Genomic DNA, 17,531 nt, shown 5'->3' on the forward strand with positions numbered 1-17,531 from the left:
GGAATTCCTTGAAACATACTGAATGCAATAATATTTTTATGCTTAAATGAAATGACAATTTAATTATTTTCTTTAGATCAAGAAGACATTTAAGGACATACCTTTAAAGAATACAAAACAGTAGACCAAATTTATTGCAAGATATAGATTTAACATTCCACATGATACAGATAAAATGACTATACATTAAAAAATGACAATTAATGCTCACACTATTTAAAAACACTATTTAAACACTATTTAACTGACAATGCAAGCATGTAAAAATTACAAAAATTACATCAATGTCAACATCTGTTTCCAGGAGAAACAATGTCTCTGTGATAAATTGCAGGATTCCAGAACTCCTGCAGTGTGGGGACATATGTGCCATTCTTTGTTTTGCAATAGCGCTGAGTGAACACCTGACAAATGTAAGGATTTTTTTTATTAAACATTAAATATAAAAACAGAATAAACAAAGTTCCTTAATTTTATATCATTCATTTTTTCGAACGTTTTTTGGCATTGGATAGTGTTTACTTCAGAATCAAAGTGCAGTTATCCTAGGTGTATTGAACTTAAGCTGAACACAACCTTGTAAACATAGACTCCATGCAAACTGTCTGGTTGAACAGTTGTAGAAAACACTATTAATGAACTTAAACACTAGATGATTGATATCAATTAGATATGTTTGATGTTAGTGATAATATTGTCATTTTCTTTGTTTCTAATAAAACAAAACTATTTAGTGGATATAAAGACTGTTTTATTAGACGCACGCTGCAGTTAACTTCTGGTCTGTGTTTGGCTAGTGTCTAATAATATAACTATTTATATTTGATTTAATTTACGTTAATATTAATGTGTATTATTATTTTATTGTATTAAATAAACAATTAGTTGAATGGTTCCTGTAGTTTGGTTGCATTTAAAGAGGTCATATGGTGCGAATACATGTTTTTCTGTGTCTTTGGTATGTTATAAGTTGCCCATGCATATATTAGACACGTAACATTGCAACTATTAAAGTGTCGGAACAAAAGATGTATTTTATGTAAAAGCAAATGATCAGCCAGACCTGCATGAAATGCCTTGTGTAACCACACCCCCACAATTCTATGTCAGTTTGTGGTATGATTTGACTAAAACCGCCCAAATGTATACCCATGTAAGTTGGACATAACTGTCAGTAAAAGTGCTTTGGAACCTGATGTTCCAAATTTGGTAAGAGATGTTACATCTCTGTCACATAATAGCAGTATTTGACAAATCACTAGGCACTGGTTAACTGGCCAATCACAGCACAGCTCGCTTTTCAATGAGGCAGGACAAAGTGGAGATACAAACATGCACGGTATGTGGAAATACACTATTTGTTTTATCTTAAATCATGTATAATCGTCGCATTACATCTGAAACAAACTATATATTCTGTTAAGCTTTGTCATATGACCCCTTTAAAGAAAACGTATGGTACATTGACATCTAGCGGTTGAGCTTGGTATCACAGTCTAGATTCAAAATATTGGAGAGAAAAGTTTAGCCAAGTAATGATTCTTCTTAGTATCTTTTGCTTGTTATTAGAAATAATGTACACACACTATATTTTTTGTGAATGTGTACCGGAAGTTAAGGGCAGTCCACGAATGTACGCATGCGCAGAAATGTTTGTTCAAGTAGCCACTTTGAAACTGTCTATAGGCAATGAAACATTCACTAAATAAGCTCTTACAAGGATATTGTTATAAGCATGTCTTGCATGTATTTTCCCTTACAAGCATATTGTTTTGCTTCAGAGACAATAATAAAACCCCTGGATTCATTTACACAGTACAGACACTACTTTTACTACAAAATGGTATAGAATAGAGCATAAGTATGTGAATTTTTTGGATGCAGTGCGATGGATCAGGGGCCATCCTCCCCATAAGAAAAAAAAAACAATATTTGCTTCACTGAAAAATACTGTCACACCAGCCACAATTTGTAGCTAATCATTTGACGCATGACCTAGGTGAAGCTTATACACAAATGAGAACCCATGCTTCTGGCATAATGAGTCGGAATGTGATCGGTCTAATTTTGAGCTACAGGAAAAAGAAGTGAAAAATATGGGTTCTGGTCAAATTTGAGATTTTCATTTCAAGTCGAAATTAAACGTATAAAACGATCTTTATTTTTCTACGTTTTCTGAGAGGTGCACATCCCTAAGTCTTAATAAAGGATGTGTATCCATCAGAAGCAAAGCACCTGCGCGTCTGGCATTTTGGTTTTATAACATAAAATGTTTGAATTGATAAAATTGATGTTGAGTTATTAAGTGGGCTAAAGTGCAGGACCTAATTGATGCGAGTTATGAAAAAAATATTAAGAGCTTTCATAATAAATACATTTCAAAAAACAGATACAAGCAAAAACAAAAGAGCAGAAGCAATCCGCACTGCTCCTGAGGACATAATGTATTATGAGGCGAATTGATCGGTCTAAATATTAAATATCATCTGTAAACTACCGATCAGTCTGCGACTGAAAAGTCAGACGAATATTAATCGCACCCAAGTGCCATAGGGGTGTGTCCACTGAGTCGCATTTACGCGGCTGAAAACGGCAGGAGCTCGGCTGAAAACGCCCGCTGCAGGCGCAGCGTTCTGCTCAAAGTTGAGCATTTTTCAACTATGGGCACTCCGTCGAACACCGGCGCCGATCATGGGAAAAACGCATAACACCAGCGCTAAGCGCGGAAAAAAACTTAAAATTTCATTTTAAAATGAAATGCAAATCAATTTATAACCTTTATTCAACATTTCCTCCCCTGATTTTTTTTAATATTCTGTCTCTATCAGTTAAAAAACCTACCATGAAAATTATAAAACCTTAATTTCTTTGAAAGCCGGCAAAATTACAAAATCAGCAGGGGATCAAATAATTATTTTTACTCGCTGTAAATGAGCAAATGCCCTAAAGGCAGTGTTTTAAACTTGTACTAGTACTGCTCCTGAAGAGAGTACAGACACATTTCAGATGACCAATAGAGTGGTAAAACTGCATTAGCAACTACTTGTTTAGTCTGCATTAAATCTGTGAACTGTGTATTGATCCAAAGTTGGTTGTCATGTTGTAAACCGAAACACATACAGCAAATGGAGGACAACTTAATTTTTCACTGTGTGTGCGTGGCCACAGACGAGTGCTATATGTAAAACTGCAGACAACCTCTGGCTATCGAAGTAAAGGCCATTACATTTGATGGATTTCCACTCCATACCTTGTAGATAAATTTTTTTTATTATTTTTTTAAATACTTTTGTATTTCCTTGAAATAACCTTATGAATGCTATTACAAACCTTTCTTTTTACTTTCTCTGATCTCTCATCCTCAGAATCTATGATAATATCATCAGTCGAATCAGCTACAGATGATGGGGTTTCTGAAAAAGCCCAAATTTTAAGTGTGATTTTAACAATATGCTGTAGTTATTTGGCATATAAATGATCCACAATTTACCAAAATTACCCATAAATGAAAAGAAAATGAATATTTACCTGGACTAGCCATTGGAAAACGCAGAACAGGGGGAATACACGGAGAACAAGCTGAAGACCTTAAAAACAAGCCATTCAGACCATTTATTGTTCACAAACATCAGTTTACACAACAAGAATTCCAATGTATTTTTAAGGTAAATAAGTACATGTATAGGTCTCTGAATTATGTTTATAGTTTTCTTACGGTTTATTGACCGCAAGGTATTTTTCTGGTTTTGGAGTCCAATCACTAAATATTCTCTTCCGGTTGACAGAACGACTGCTTCCCACACTGGATGTATCATTTGTTTGGCATGGAGATCTTGTTGCTTTTTGCTCATCAGACAGATGGTGGACACATAGATTGTCACCGTTGACGTTCAATCTGGGAATAACAACTCTCAATTGGCGCTTCATACAAGAAATATGAAGAGCATCTAAGTCTGCTTCTTCCTGTGAGCAGGTGCTTCTGGAGTTTATCTTAGATGAATTTCTCATGATATATTTTCTGTTTTTGTTCTTAAATGTCGACTTACTATTTGGAAGGGTTTCTTCCTCTCTACTCTTTTCGCTATCACTTTTGTCATCGAGGTCCTCTTCTACTTCACTGCCTGATGATTGACTGATGACTGTGATCAACATATCCCCAACAACATGCTCCTCTCCGGGATCCTTCTCTAAAGCTGTTTTTTTAGAACATGTTCTGAGTTTGCACCTGGTATTTGCTGATGTCTCCGAAGCTGATTCGACTTCATTTGCTAAACTGGATGCTACTCCGTTACGAGGCAAGTTGTTTTTTGGGAGACTGTGATAGGAAATTGATCCAATCACGGGTGCAACCTGTGACAGAGCTTCTTTTGCTAATCTATGTGTGGCTCTAGGCTCTGTTATGGTGGGACTTATGACATGGTTAGACGTGGGAGTGGTTTCTGATCGGATGGTCTGCTGCACTCTGCCAGAAAGAGGGAGGGAAAGGGATGATAGGATCGATTCACCGGTGGAGGACAGAAGAGAAGCTGAGTCAAAAAGTCACAGGAAACACAAAAAACAGGGAGAGGTAGAAAGGAAGAAAGATGTCAGTATATCCTGATTTAAACTTGTTCATCTAGTTGATCTTTCAGCATCCAAACTCACCTGATCCAAGGTGACCAAGACACGCTTCATGTTGCAGAAGAGTCCTGATGAGATGTGGCTGTGAGGCAGTACGTGCACACTCCTCCAGAACAGCAGGGGTAGCGGTGATCCACGAGGCTGTCTGAAATACATGTGATACATGTAAAAAACGGAATTGTGTGTTGTTTTTATTGTCATTTCTAGCAACACTATGGCCATACTACATAAGTGTATTATAGAGAAACCTCTGATATGACTTAACGCAAGTACTAACATGACAGGACAAAATCAAACATGCATTGAGGAAATACGGGCAATGTTTTGCACTGCAAGACTGTACCTGACCAAGATCTGGAACAGGCAATAGCTGATCCAACCTGATTAGAAACTCCCAAAGCAGCTTTTCCAGACTGGCTATATAGTTTTCTCCATAATGTTGAGGAAAATCCTCCTGGAGTCAAAGCAAAAATAAAGTAGAGTCCGCACTGTGAAATCGGTCAACTCCGAATACACTAATTCTGGAGACTGGCAAAAAATGCTTGTCGTAGAAAAGGTTGACATAACGCCTGATTCATACATACTCTGCATGCAGTGTGTAGAGCAACACGTATGCAGTACAGATCCGTCATGCGCCATTGTGCTTCTACACATAATACGTTTGTAGCACCCTAGCAGTCCGCGTTTTCTGTGTGGAGACCCAAAACAATGGGTATTTCCGATATATTATTGCTCGAAACGCAAGTTTTTAAACGGGGTTTATGAAACACGCCACTTTCATCATTGGGATTATCTATTAAATAAAAAAGGTAATAAACTTAATTTATGTGCATTTATGGTGAAATTACTCCATTTCCGGGTCAATTTGTGTTCATTTTGAGCATGATACGTGTGCTATCACTTTAAAACAGTCCGTGCTGTACAGCAAAAATAGACTCGATGCGTAAACAATCGCTGCACTGACGCACCGCACCTTCGCACCACACCGCATATGCAAAGGACGAACCGCACCACACGGAGTATGTGTGAATCAGCTGTGAGAGTTGAGTACTGAAACCTGGCCTTGAGCAATACAGTCTCCTTTTTTTTTTACCTTGAAGAATTGTTGTCTGGCAGCATGATTCTTTAGGAGACAGTGTACCAGGGTGTGGAAATTGCGTTTAGCTTCCTCCACCTTCAGATCCTTCCTCTGTGTATGTAGACATCAATGAATTTGAGTGTTATTTAGCTACATGTAACAAAACTCTAAAGAAGCAGGATGAGGCAAGCAAGTAAGAATAACAAAGGCTTTCCAGAATGTTTAGGCTGCACATACCCTTCCGTTGGCAGGGGAGGAACTTTGCAGTTTGTCTAATTCCCGGAGGACATGCTCAGCATCAGGAGGATCTGATTGACGAAGTTCTTCCAATATCAGCTGCAGAATGAAAAGCACAGAAACTTGTTTTAACATTTACAGAAACTAAAAAATGAACCTGCAAGTACAGGGAAAGAACAGTCTATGTTATCACAAAGTTCTGTTCTCTCAAAACAGAAGCTTCCCAATACTAAAAAGAGATTAACTGCAGAATTGTTTAGATTTTGTTTAACGTTTATTGGTATCTTACCAGGGCCCGCAAACCCATTGAAAGCCGGGCCTGATGTCTGTAATGGAGCAACCCATGTACAGTGTCACAGATCGATGTTACAATCTCTTCCAGTTTTCCATAATTCACTGCATCCCTCTGCTGCATAACCTTCCACATGGACGCAGACACCAGACGCAGGGGTGGAGCTATAAGCCTCAGAGCTGACAGAGGGAGGGATGCATCTGTAACAAAAAACAAACACATCGACTTTAGGATACACAAACAGTCAAAACAATATTGAATCTACAACTATTAAGAATGAATATATTTTTAAACAGAATATAATATAAGAGCACAGTGATTAATCTATGTAAGGGTTAGTGTACAGGGAGCCGGTTGTTATTGCAGAAACAAGCCCCGACAATGTGATCTTGTGTCACTGAAGGGACTTATTTCGAGATATATATATATATATATATATATATATATATATATATTTATTGCATATGTTAAAAAACTTGCAAAATGATTTGCTGCTTTCGGGTTACCGTGTGTTTTTAGTTTTGAGAGGTTGTTATCTAGGAATAACAACCCTGCAAATCTCGCGACTTGCCAATCAGAATCAAGCATTGCTACGAGTGTAATAAAGATTTTTAACACTTTAGTTTTGAATTAGCATAAGTTATGAAGTGTACAGACATACAGATAAGATTTCTCAATCATGTTTATGTAATCCAATTGTTGTGTAACACTCGCTTTAAAGTTTGCATGGTTTTGTGTGATGTCATTTTTATTTCTTGTCACAAGACTCCGTGTTTAATCTAAAAGTTAAGAGTTTCATTTCTCAAACAACGTTTACATCGCAACTTCAAAACAAACAATCCGTTGATATTTGGAAAGCACTAAGTTACACAACAAAGACCCATTAAAAACAGAGACAAGTGATATCCACTTGATATACACATATTATATGAGATCTCTATTATAACAATGCAGTTACAGCACAATATACTTTATCTCTTATTCCGTTATTAATCTATTAAAAGCAATTTTACATGGACTCACCTTCTCCCTCAGAGTTCTTCGATGCATTCATTGTTTTGACAGTTCAGAAAGCTTGAGCAAAGACAGCAAGAGACAACACGGTAGTGACAACGAGGCCGTCAATATAAAACTCATGCTGATCGCACAACAAAACACCCACTTCTCGCGCCAAAGTGACGACAGTACTGTTTCCGGTATGCTAAAATTCTAGTAGATAAACGTAAATATTTTTTAGGCAAACGAGCTTTTATTTTTGATGAATTAAATTAGTCTGAGTTAGTCTGTTAGTCTTGTATAATATATGATTAAAAGTTGTATTATTTAACTGTTTGTCATTATGACTTGTTTCTGTAAACTTTCAAAATAATAGTCTTCTCTTCTCACTATTGTTATTTATTTCTGAGAATTTCCGTCGTAATTGTGATTTAGTTGTGCTCTTAAGTGCAGTCTATTTTAGGCGTTGATTTCAAAAGTCCATTTCAGACTAGTTTTCTCTGCTATTCAAAGAAAGAGCGAATCTTGTACAACATAGGGTCACTTAATTATATTTACACAAATTATGACTGATTAATATAAAGGACGATCGATCTTCACATTTTCACTTTAATATAATGATAAAGTTTTTTGTAAATAAATTAGTTGTCTTCATCGTAAAACTAAAAAAGTCAGCAGTCTTCTATCCCCATTCCCCACCACACCTTCCGGTGAAATGATTTATTAGTATTATTATTATTCATTTTCAAGTATTAAACTTATAGTTAACCACAGTAAAAAATTCAAAGGATCATTAAAAATAAATAAACGAATACATACAGTTTTGCCAGGGTTAACAAAAAACATGGCGATAAAATGATATCTTAAGAAGACACAAAGGATGGATACAGAAGCTACTGGAGTCGCTAAATGAATCAGACAGTGACCAAAGCTGATGAACCGATTCTTTTTTTCTTAGTCCACTCGACACACACCCCACTCACTTCATTCACACCTCCGCTCTTACAGAAGAGACCTTGGCCAATGACACAGACCATCAGACTTCTCATCCATCAAAGTCAAAGTCCACTTGGCCACAACAACAGGTCACATTTGTTTCAAAAAGATATTCCACCAGTATACTTCATTTAGTCGGTTTAGATAGGACAGTAAACAGCTGAAAGAAAGTAGACGGCTAGTAGAAGGACTATAGGACTAAAGCTGACAACATGATGGAAACAACATCCTCTTTTTTAAAGTAAGTACAGACATTTATCTTCAGAAGTATGTTATTTACCTGCCTATTTATAAAAATATGAAATATATACGATGATCTGAATTAAAATTAAGTTATTAAAAGAAATACATTGATTTTGTATATAATTTTGTATAAATGGTTGTCAATGTTCATCCGTAGACTTAAAACATTGGACTTTAGCTGCTCTTTCACAATCTATTTGTTTCCATCAATACCTCTTCAGATAAGACTATCTAAATAACATACAGTGCGATTGCAGCTGTAATTCATGTGATGTATTTGCTACTCTTTTAGAGGAGATCTGGAATACATTAAGTGATCTTTCTTTTAAAATCTCTGTTTTATTACCCCGACCAACCAAGTCCCCTCAGTCAGTCTCTGTTTTTTGTTCAGGTCAGTGTCTAGACGTGTTTGGGCTGCTCCTCAGCGTCCGTTCAGAGTGTGTTCCTGGAACAGAGAGACTAAAAAATGGGTCACTGCAGGAACTTTAGAGGAGCTAAAAGAAAGGGTAAGGAAATGTGATTTAAGGTTTGAAGTTCATTGTTCATCAGCATGAATCACAAAACATGTACATTTCTGTGGGAATCTCTGCAGTGATGCTGGAATTATGGTCAAAGTAATGATTGACATTTAAAGTACATCTTTCATTCTTCTGTTAATCTGTCTGCCCTGTCCAATATTTACATCCCTGTCCTTCAGACGTGCAGGATACTTTTCTTAAATATACCAAACAGCAAAAGGATACAATTTTTACGTTATAAGCATTTGGTGGCAACAATAAACATTGAGACACTTTCATAAGGAAATATTATGACTATTTCTAGTTCATTTGTACTACAGGCAGCCCAGGCTCTCTTGATGTCTACTCTACTGACTTTGGTGTGTGAGGAAGATGGGACGGAGCTCGACTCAGAGGAGTTTTTCATGGCCCTCCCAGACAACACTGTTTTCATGGGACTACAAGCTGGAGAGTCCTGGAAACCTCATCCTGTATGTATTTTTTTCATATAGAATTCATATGTGACATCTGGACATTTGATTGACTACTGTATATAAGCTGTAGGATGATGGGAATGTCACCTGCATTTAAACATATCTCAAATCACGCAAATAAGCAACTGTAACTGGGTGTTGAACATGACGCATTGTGCAAGTATGACGTGTGCTTTGCTTTTAGCGTCATATTGGGATAAGGCAATAGACTAAGCGTCATACACGTGTATTATATATTATATTGATCGCGGATCTTGTGAAACATTATGTATCATTAAAGTGTCCACCCACTGTAATGTCCATTTTCTAGTACTAGACCATTTTTTCACCAATGTCTTCTATTGCTCCTAGTTGAATCAAAGGGGCGGTCCTAAACCAGGGGACAACAAGCCAAGGGCAGGAAAAGACATTGCTCAAGTCACCTTTGATCTTTATAAGAAGAGCCCAAAAGATGTATTTGGCTCATTGAATGTGAAAGCCACATATCAAGGATTGTACTCTGTCAGCGCTGATTTTCAATGCCTGGGTCCAAAGAAATTCCTGAGGCAAGCTATTTTCTATGTACTGTCGCGCAGATAGATATTCTGAACGTAATGTGTAGTTAACTCACTGTTTTGGTCATAAACAGGTTTATTCTATTATGAACTTTAACTTCTTTGTACAAAACTACTTTATCTAGGTATTTAAAATCTTATCTCTTTTTTGTCTCAGGGAGGCCCTCAAAGTCCTATCTACTCTCCTAAATGCTGCTGGATACCTGTTGATCTCAACTGCTAAAGTGATTCGCCGTGTTATCCAGGGGGCAGATTTTCTTGAAGCTCATCAAAACAAATCTGTTGGCAACACAGAGTACTGGCATTAAACTGAGATATGTCAGTTAATAGACAAATTTGAGATAAGTAACATTGCAAACGGAGAGACTGAAGAAGAAATGCCAGGGGAGTCAGTGGAGATATTTCTTTACATATTTATGCGTGTGCTGATCTATTTGTAAGCTGTTTCTTTGTTTATGGGAAGTTTTAATGAAAAATTACCATCATTTCTTGCAGTAATATGCCTATGTGAACATAAACAATCCTTAAAGAGTTATTTGTTCACATTTTAGCCCAGGCTTAACCAAGTTTAGCAGAAACCGGTTCTAAGGTTTTAACTCTTTTTGTAAATTGTTGTTACTCCATCATATTTTGTCTGCCGTTTTATATGATTGCCTAATGTGCGATAATGTAAATAAAAAAAAATGATGTGTTTAGGAAATGGAACCTGTTGAAACAATGAATGTATAAATTTAAAATATAAATGTTTTTAAAATCAATTTATTAAAACAAAGTTTGTAGAAAATGCTTGAGCACAAAACGGACAGTCTCTAGTCAGCTCACTTAATGCATACATGGACTAATAAACATTTTATTTAATACTACTCGTGTGTTTTCTTTCAATTAAAAAAAGACCACAGTTGTCATGTTTGGGGAAAAGATAACCCAAGTAAATAAATTAATATATAATTTCACCAGGCTGTTTCCTACAACAGAACCTTATTGGAAACATGTGGAGAGCACTGTGGATCTAAAGCTTTGGAGTTTTGCTGAAAACCTTAAATATAACTGATGTTTATAAAAGCAAACATCTACATATCCAAGCTCAAAGTGCAACTTAAACATAGAAATGGAAAACAAACATGCACTCGCTCTGTTGAATCACACCGAGAATCACAATTTAATACAACTCTGATTAAACAAGATAATACATTTTACAGTAACTCAGTGCCTTGCTGCACATCATATTGTGTTAATCACTTTAGGTTCATAACCTAATACTAAATATTTTTTATTCAAGTAAGATGCTTAGCTAAGCGATACATATTGCATAACAAAGTTGTGAGAGAGGTTCTACAAGGCCCTGGATCATAGCATTATGGGTGGAGATAACAAGACGGTTAAGAGGGAAAAAAAACTTTCTTTGGCAGTGATGTGGAATTCAATTTCCACCTATCTGCACAGCTACAAATGCCTTTACAAACTGCCTTTGCTTCTCAGGTCAAAGCTCGCCCTCGGGCAGTACTGGGTTACTTCCGCTAAAAAGTACATTCCATGATGTTGTCTTATCACTACTGGTTCCATTAACAAAAGCAGAATCTCCCAAACCCAACCCAGAGCCCATGCCCTCCAGTAAGAGTCTGCCCCGTGAGTACTTCCCGCTCCTTTTCTGCTGTTGGGTTACGGCGGCAATGATGCGCTGTCTCTCCTGTGAAGTCATCCAGCGCATCTGATTGTGTTTGACGTGATAACGGGTATCTCCATACCACTGAATAATCTCTGTCTTTGTCAGGCCCGTCTTCTGCTGAAGAATCAAGTAGTCGTCATTTGTGGGCCATTGGCAGCGAAGGAAGTTTTGTCTCAAAATTTCCAACTGTTCTCTTGTTTTCTTACGTAGTCGCACGCTTGGTTCTACTCGGCCACGTGCAAATGACAGAGGAGGAGGAGAGGTGGAGCGGTCTGCAGAGTACTGTTGAATGGAACTTTTGTTGTCATCTAACTCTCCTTCGTCGCTTATTTCCTGTCTGCTGTCATTCGATTGGTTGACTGCCCCTTCATTATCATCCACATCTACCTCAAATTGTGCCTCTGTGTTATCGACCTCATTGTTGCTATACAAACTGCCACTTGGTAGACTGTCATTATCAAGTTGACCCAGGGAGTCTTGTTGTTGATCTTGCTGCAATGATCGATTGTGCTTTGCGAGCTTGGCCAGCCAAGCTCGGCCATTTCTGCGAAGCTGGTAGCGGCTGTCGGCAAACCATTTCCGAATTTCACGGCAACTGAGTCCAGTCGTTCTCTGGAGGTGCTGGACTTCGGCATCAGAGGGCCAAGACTTCCGTACGAAACTGCGGCGCAAGGCCATCAGTTGAGCTTTAGATTTTTTCCCTGAAAAGCTTTGGAAGGACTGGGGTAGAGGGTTTGGTCCTGAATGGTAATGAGCTGCTGTGTATTGGTCGTTCATTATCATGTTTGGTGATTGTCCATAGGCATCAAAAACCGGGACTCCAATATTGTTAGGTGGTAAGTTTTTACTATCAATGTGTAAATGTGAATTCATCTGTAGAGCTTGGGATAAAGGTTCGAGACCATTGCTGAAGACTAAATTTGAACTAAGTAACTGCTGACCATGTTTGTTAGATTGCGAGTCAATATTATTCTGGCTGACATCAAAGCGGCATTGGTCACTGACTGTGTGCTGTGGAACAGTGTGGTTGGGTTTATTTGTGTGCTCTCTCTGCTCTATACGGGCCTCTGCAACAGGAGGCCGTTTAAAAACCTGCTGCATTTCATTTAAGCTCCTTCTCTCTTCCTCCTCATCGTTGACTTCCTCACATTCTTCAGGTTCTGTTCCCTTCTGAATGTGGCACAGCTTCCTTCGGGTTTCTTGGATGTCGTCTTCCCCCCAGCTGATTCCGTAGCGTACCCGTTGCATCATGAACCACGTTTTCACTCGGTCTGGTGGTAACGCACACTTGCGAGCTAGAGCGCTCGCCTCCTGCGATGTGGGGTAGGGAAATGCGTTAAACGCTGCGACAAGATCAGATACTTCATCCAACTGTTGGATCTGTTCTGAGCGCACCCAAATAAGCTTCAGTCCCTCTGAGACCAATGGCAGACAGACCAGGTTAGTCGGGTTATGGATGGATGACCCAGATGGTACAGTCTGCCGCTTGTCACATGGGTGCTTAGACCCTGAACAACAGTGGGACTTCTCCTGTGATGACACCAGGGATGAGCTCTGCGTGGCTTTGGGAACAGGCGAGACTTCCATCCTCTCTTCCTGTTCTTGGGTTGCTGTGGAGGATGATTCTTCAGGGGTGTGAAGTGAAGGAGATTTAGATCCCTCAGGGGTGACCGGCTAAAGAAAGTGAGAAACAGATGTATGAATACAAAATGCACTGATGTAAAATGCATTTTCTCACAATTACAGCTAAAGCCAAACACAAACTATGAACTAAAACTATTTCTGAAATAAAATAAATATTACAAAAGAACATAAATAATAATACCATAAGTGACGTTTTGACTAGTTATGTATGTGCACACTTATTGAACAGTAAAATAACACAAACTGAAATATTTAAGGTTAAGACCATCTTCTCAGACAGCGTGTGCACGCCTGACCCCAGTTAACCTCTGTCCAATAATATAACTATCTATATTTTAATTTATGTTCATATTAATTTGTATTATTTTACTGTATAATAATTGAAATTAACGATGTGTTACATTTTGTTGTATGTTCATTTTATTAAATTAACAATTTGTTGAATGTGCCGTGTATTGGGTCGCATTAAAACAAACTCTATGGTTCATAGACATATAGCGGTTGAGCTTTGAATCAAGAGTCTAAATTCTAAATATTGGAGAGACAAGTTTAGCCAAGTAAAGGTTCTTCTCGGTTTCCTTGTGATTGTTATCTGAAATAATCTACAGGCACTTTGTTTGTGAATGTGTTCTTGAAGTTAAGTTGGGGTCACAAAAGTGTGCATGCACAGTAGGGCTAGACGACGTCATGCAAATATCCCGATGTCGATTACAACAGACAGATACCAGACGATAATCAATAATAATGGAAAATACGCGTTATAACATTATCATCCGATGTAGGCCTTAACCTATTTCATCAGATTCTTTTCTAGTCATTGACCAAATCACGCAAACAAAACGTGCTACCTGGCATTAGTAATGCTGTCAGTGGTATCTTTCTTCCTCCACCTAAGCTCCGCACACAATGTTTACTAACAGTATAGATGTTGTTGTTTAGATCCCAGAATTTGTAAATATCCACTATTGGCATGTAATGTCTTCAATGATCTTGTATAGTTTAATTAAACTAAACCTTTTATTTACATGTTATAAAAACCGATTAGTCAACTACCAAAATAGTCCATATTGACAGCCCTTAATGTATCTAGCCTGAATGGCAGAAACTATGCATGGAAGCCTAATCTGTATAGCATAATTTAATGTAGTCAAAATGCCCGAATCCACATCCATGTGTAATTCAAATGAATTGCTGCAAACTCCTTTGACCCTAAAATTGCCAAATGCATGCAACTGTTCGGAGCTCAACGGCAGCTCATAACTTACTTTTTCCCTAACATGACTCGCCAACTCGCCATTCAAGGAGGATGTTTCCCCATCATCGCCCACACCTCCTCCACACTCCGTTTGTGTCTCACATCTCTTGTTGCCCAGCGAGCTCGAGTCAGGAAGGCTGGTAACTGGGTGAGCGGCTTGTAGATGCTGACTGAGACATTTAACGTTTGTCACTTTATAACCACAAATCCGACACTCGTAAACATCGGCGTCTCCTCCGGTCTCCGCTGCGCTCTCAGTGCTTGTCACCGGGTCCGGTGGGGAAGTGCTCTCGGGCCGCGGAGCCGCGCATCGCTCCATCGCAAGCTGTGCACGACTGAGCAGAGACGCAATTCATATAAACACACAACGATAAACTGATATCTTACTGCTTGAAACAAAATGAAACAAAAGCCGCAGGGAGTTTCAGTTGACAGAATAGTTCATTAGGAGTTAGCATGCAAAAGTTAAATGAAAAATCCTAAATCATGGCCATGCTGGTCTGAATGTTGAACAAAGGCTGAGACTAGCAAAAGAGCTAACACAAGAGCCTGCCGTGTTGACTTTACACACTCGCATTAAAAGTAACACACCCAGCTCGTTTGCAGCCCGATTTATTTTTCTTTAGATAAAAGACTGTGACTTTAAAAATATTGCATTCAAAAACGTTATTCCTTGACAATCGCTCTCGCCGTTGAGTCGTACAGCTGAAAGCTATCACACAGGTTTGGTTTGTCGCATCCTTGGAAAGTGAAGCAGGAGTTGTTTTCCTTCAAAATAAAAGCACCGTGAAATTCGGCTAGGCACTAGAAAAAAAATATACTAAAATGTTTCCCTCGGAAAATTCTTTCCAATTTAGATGATGGACCATTAAGAGGGGTGAGTCAAATGACATACAACATATAAACAATATTGTAAAAAAAATCCACTTTTCGTTTGCTTGAATACTGTCTGCTTTTGTACTGTTTAATTTTTTTTGTTACACAATTTCATTCATTATTTTCTTTACTTTTAATGGTGATGAAGAACTCTCATACACAAAAAGTCGCTTGCGCAATAAATGTAGACAGCCTCTTTGTGGGCAAAGACCCTCCTGTTGAAAACCACTGGTGTAGATGGTAATGTGCAGATGGATTAAATTTTTGCATATTTAGGGTCTTCAATAGAAATCTTGCACAGAATAAATAGTACTAATGCACTATCAATGCTATAAAATTCATACATGCTAAATATTTGTCTTTCTTAGTAAGCATATTAAAGATTAAAGGTCACTAAACCATAATAAACCATAAAATTAACCTATGCCATAAAACACAGTAACAGCAGTCAATGGTTGCTCTCTGCTCTTCCTCTACATAAGGATATTGTGAAGATAGTAGCACAAAAAGTCATAAAAATATGCAGTTTGTATTTGAGTGTGGTCTACAGAAAGAATGTTGGACAAGTTTGCAGTGTCCAAGGAAGCTTCATCTGTGACGTAGGTTTGGGGGTTAAATCTCCGGCAGTGAAGACCTGCCTGAAATGTGAAGTCTCCATGTGTGCTGAACACCTGCAAAGACACCTGACCTCTCCAGTGCTTCAGACCCATCCTGTAACCAAGCCTGTGTCGCCAACTTCCTCTGGTCAAAAGGTCAGCAGATGCTCAGCTCACAGCAAGCTTGTGAATACTACTGCCTAGATGATCGTGTTTTAGTATGCATGCATTTCTTGTGCTATCGAAGAAGGACACCGTCACCATAACATGAAAACACTACAGACTGCTCATAAAGAGCTGGCAGATAAACTGAGAGCAAAGATGAAGACCCTGTCTGAGAGACAGAGACATGTCAAGGACCTTGAGAGTTGGTTTACCAACCAAAGACAAGACTCTGAAGAACTGTGTTGGTCAACTAATGAAGACTGGATCTGCCCTGACAGATCTGGTTTTAGCAAGTGTAAGGTACTGTTTAGATTGTTGACAAAATGTTTATATCCTCTCCTATTTGACAGTTGCTTTGGATAAAAGCGTCTGCCAAATGAATAAAAGTAATGTAAATGTACGGAGCTCAGTTGCATCCAAACTTAGAGGTCTTAAGACTGACCAGCAGGCTATCCGTTCCGCTCTAATGGAAGAAGATGAATTTATCTTTCCACAAAACAGTGCATACAGGAATCAATTAATGAGTCAAGAAAATGTTACTTACGACAATTAATGTAAACAAATACTCTGTGGGCTAGGTAGTAAATAGAGATTCATACAAAAATGAATGCTTTTCTTAGTCATTGAGACAATAATCCAGCTATCCAATAAAGCAGAATTGTCCAATTGAAAATTGCATGATTATTATCGTGCATAATAATCAAATCCAAATAATTAAACGAGGTTTTCCTTTTTATCTTTTGGAGTCAGATAAGATTACGCAATGACAATGTTAAAATAACGTTAACTGTAACAACCCAGAGTGCTGGAAAGAAAGAACGCGCGCATGCCGAATCGCGTTCAACATTGATAGAGGGAGTTCCGTTTTTTCTTAGGAAATCATTTTGCGCGAATATTAGTAACAAAAATGTATTTCATCTACGGAGTAATACTGTTTTTTCCGTCTACGCAAGAGAGAAGTGTTTCAGAAACATTGCTGATTGCATTAATGCGCAAGATAACTAAGGAATAATTGCAACTGGCCATTCAATTATTCGAATGTTATTGCACACCCCGAGGTGGTGCTGTCTATCTTTTAAAGGGACAAACAGGTAAAAACAATACATGATAACGAGACAAAGCATGATGGGAACTGGAGTCCTTACAAAACATAGACAGAACACTGAATAGCAAAAACATAGACAGCAAATAGAAAAGAATGGCGCCCTCAGGTGGTAAACCAAGGCTACAGCACCAGGGGATAACAACTACTGAGTGGTTGTCCTGAATCATCAATAAACAAACTACAGTTATTTCAGAATGCAGCTGCCATCTAACCAGGT

General features: G+C 38.1%; 3 protein-coding genes across 3 annotated transcripts; 1 reads left to right on the top strand and 2 right to left on the bottom strand.

Annotated features, from left to right (window-relative positions):
• Positions 1-126: 126 nt before the first annotated feature.
• tinf2 (TERF1 (TRF1)-interacting nuclear factor 2) lies at positions 127-7,504 on the bottom strand. Its single transcript, XM_056742205.1, has 10 exons — positions 7,251-7,504; positions 6,225-6,427; positions 5,936-6,034; positions 5,714-5,809; positions 4,964-5,074; positions 4,645-4,765; positions 3,716-4,526; positions 3,529-3,587; positions 3,331-3,413; positions 127-404 (listed from the first exon to the last, which is right to left on the bottom strand). The coding sequence occupies exons 1-10, from the start codon at positions 7,279-7,281 to the stop codon at positions 288-290; spliced, it is 1,731 nt and encodes a 576-aa protein (XP_056598183.1). The 5' UTR covers positions 7,282-7,504; the 3' UTR covers positions 127-287.
• A 700-nt stretch (positions 7,505-8,204) lies between these two features.
• Positions 8,205-10,870, top strand: cideb (cell death inducing DFFA like effector b). Its single transcript, XM_056742269.1, has 5 exons — positions 8,205-8,460; positions 8,854-8,968; positions 9,301-9,450; positions 9,805-9,998; positions 10,165-10,870. The coding sequence occupies exons 1-5, from the start codon at positions 8,432-8,434 to the stop codon at positions 10,313-10,315; spliced, it is 639 nt and encodes a 212-aa protein (XP_056598247.1). The 5' UTR covers positions 8,205-8,431; the 3' UTR covers positions 10,316-10,870.
• Positions 10,871-11,011: 141 nt separating this feature from the next.
• On the bottom strand, positions 11,012-15,301 carry homezb (homeobox and leucine zipper encoding b). Its single transcript, XM_056742092.1, has 2 exons — positions 14,583-15,301; positions 11,012-13,347 (listed from the first exon to the last, which is right to left on the bottom strand). The coding sequence occupies exons 1-2, from the start codon at positions 14,889-14,891 to the stop codon at positions 11,488-11,490; spliced, it is 2,169 nt and encodes a 722-aa protein (XP_056598070.1). The 5' UTR covers positions 14,892-15,301; the 3' UTR covers positions 11,012-11,487.
• Between the last annotated feature and the right edge of the window lie 2,230 nt (positions 15,302-17,531).

This window comes from Triplophysa dalaica, chromosome 1 (genome assembly GCF_015846415.1).
Source record: "Triplophysa dalaica isolate WHDGS20190420 chromosome 1, ASM1584641v1, whole genome shotgun sequence".
Classification (NCBI taxonomy): Eukaryota; Metazoa; Chordata; class Actinopteri; order Cypriniformes; family Nemacheilidae; genus Triplophysa; species Triplophysa dalaica.

Coding starts and splice junctions, on each gene's coding strand:
- tinf2 (XM_056742205.1), bottom strand. CDS start 7,281: ATGAATGCATCGAAGAACTCTGAGGGAGAAG. Junction 5,075..5,713: donor CCAGACAACAATTCTTCAAG/GTAAAAAAAAAA, acceptor CTTTGACTCCAG/GAGGATTTTCCTCAACATTA. Junction 4,766..4,963: donor CTGTTCCAGATCTTGGTCAG/GTACAGTCTTGC, acceptor CATGTATTTCAG/ACAGCCTCGTGGATCACCGC.
- homezb (XM_056742092.1), bottom strand. CDS start 14,891: ATGGAGCGATGCGCGGCTCCGCGGCCCGAGAGCACTTCCCCACCGGAC. Junction 13,348..14,582: donor CGAGTCATGTTAGGGAAAAA/GTAAGTTATGAG, acceptor CACTTTCTTTAG/CCGGTCACCCCTGAGGGATC.
- cideb (XM_056742269.1), top strand. CDS start 8,432: ATGATGGAAACAACATCCTCTTTTTTAAA. Junction 8,461..8,853: donor ACAACATCCTCTTTTTTAAA/GTAAGTACAGAC, acceptor TTTTTTGTTCAG/GTCAGTGTCTAGACGTGTTT. Junction 9,451..9,804: donor AGTCCTGGAAACCTCATCCT/GTATGTATTTTT, acceptor TATTGCTCCTAG/TTGAATCAAAGGGGCGGTCC.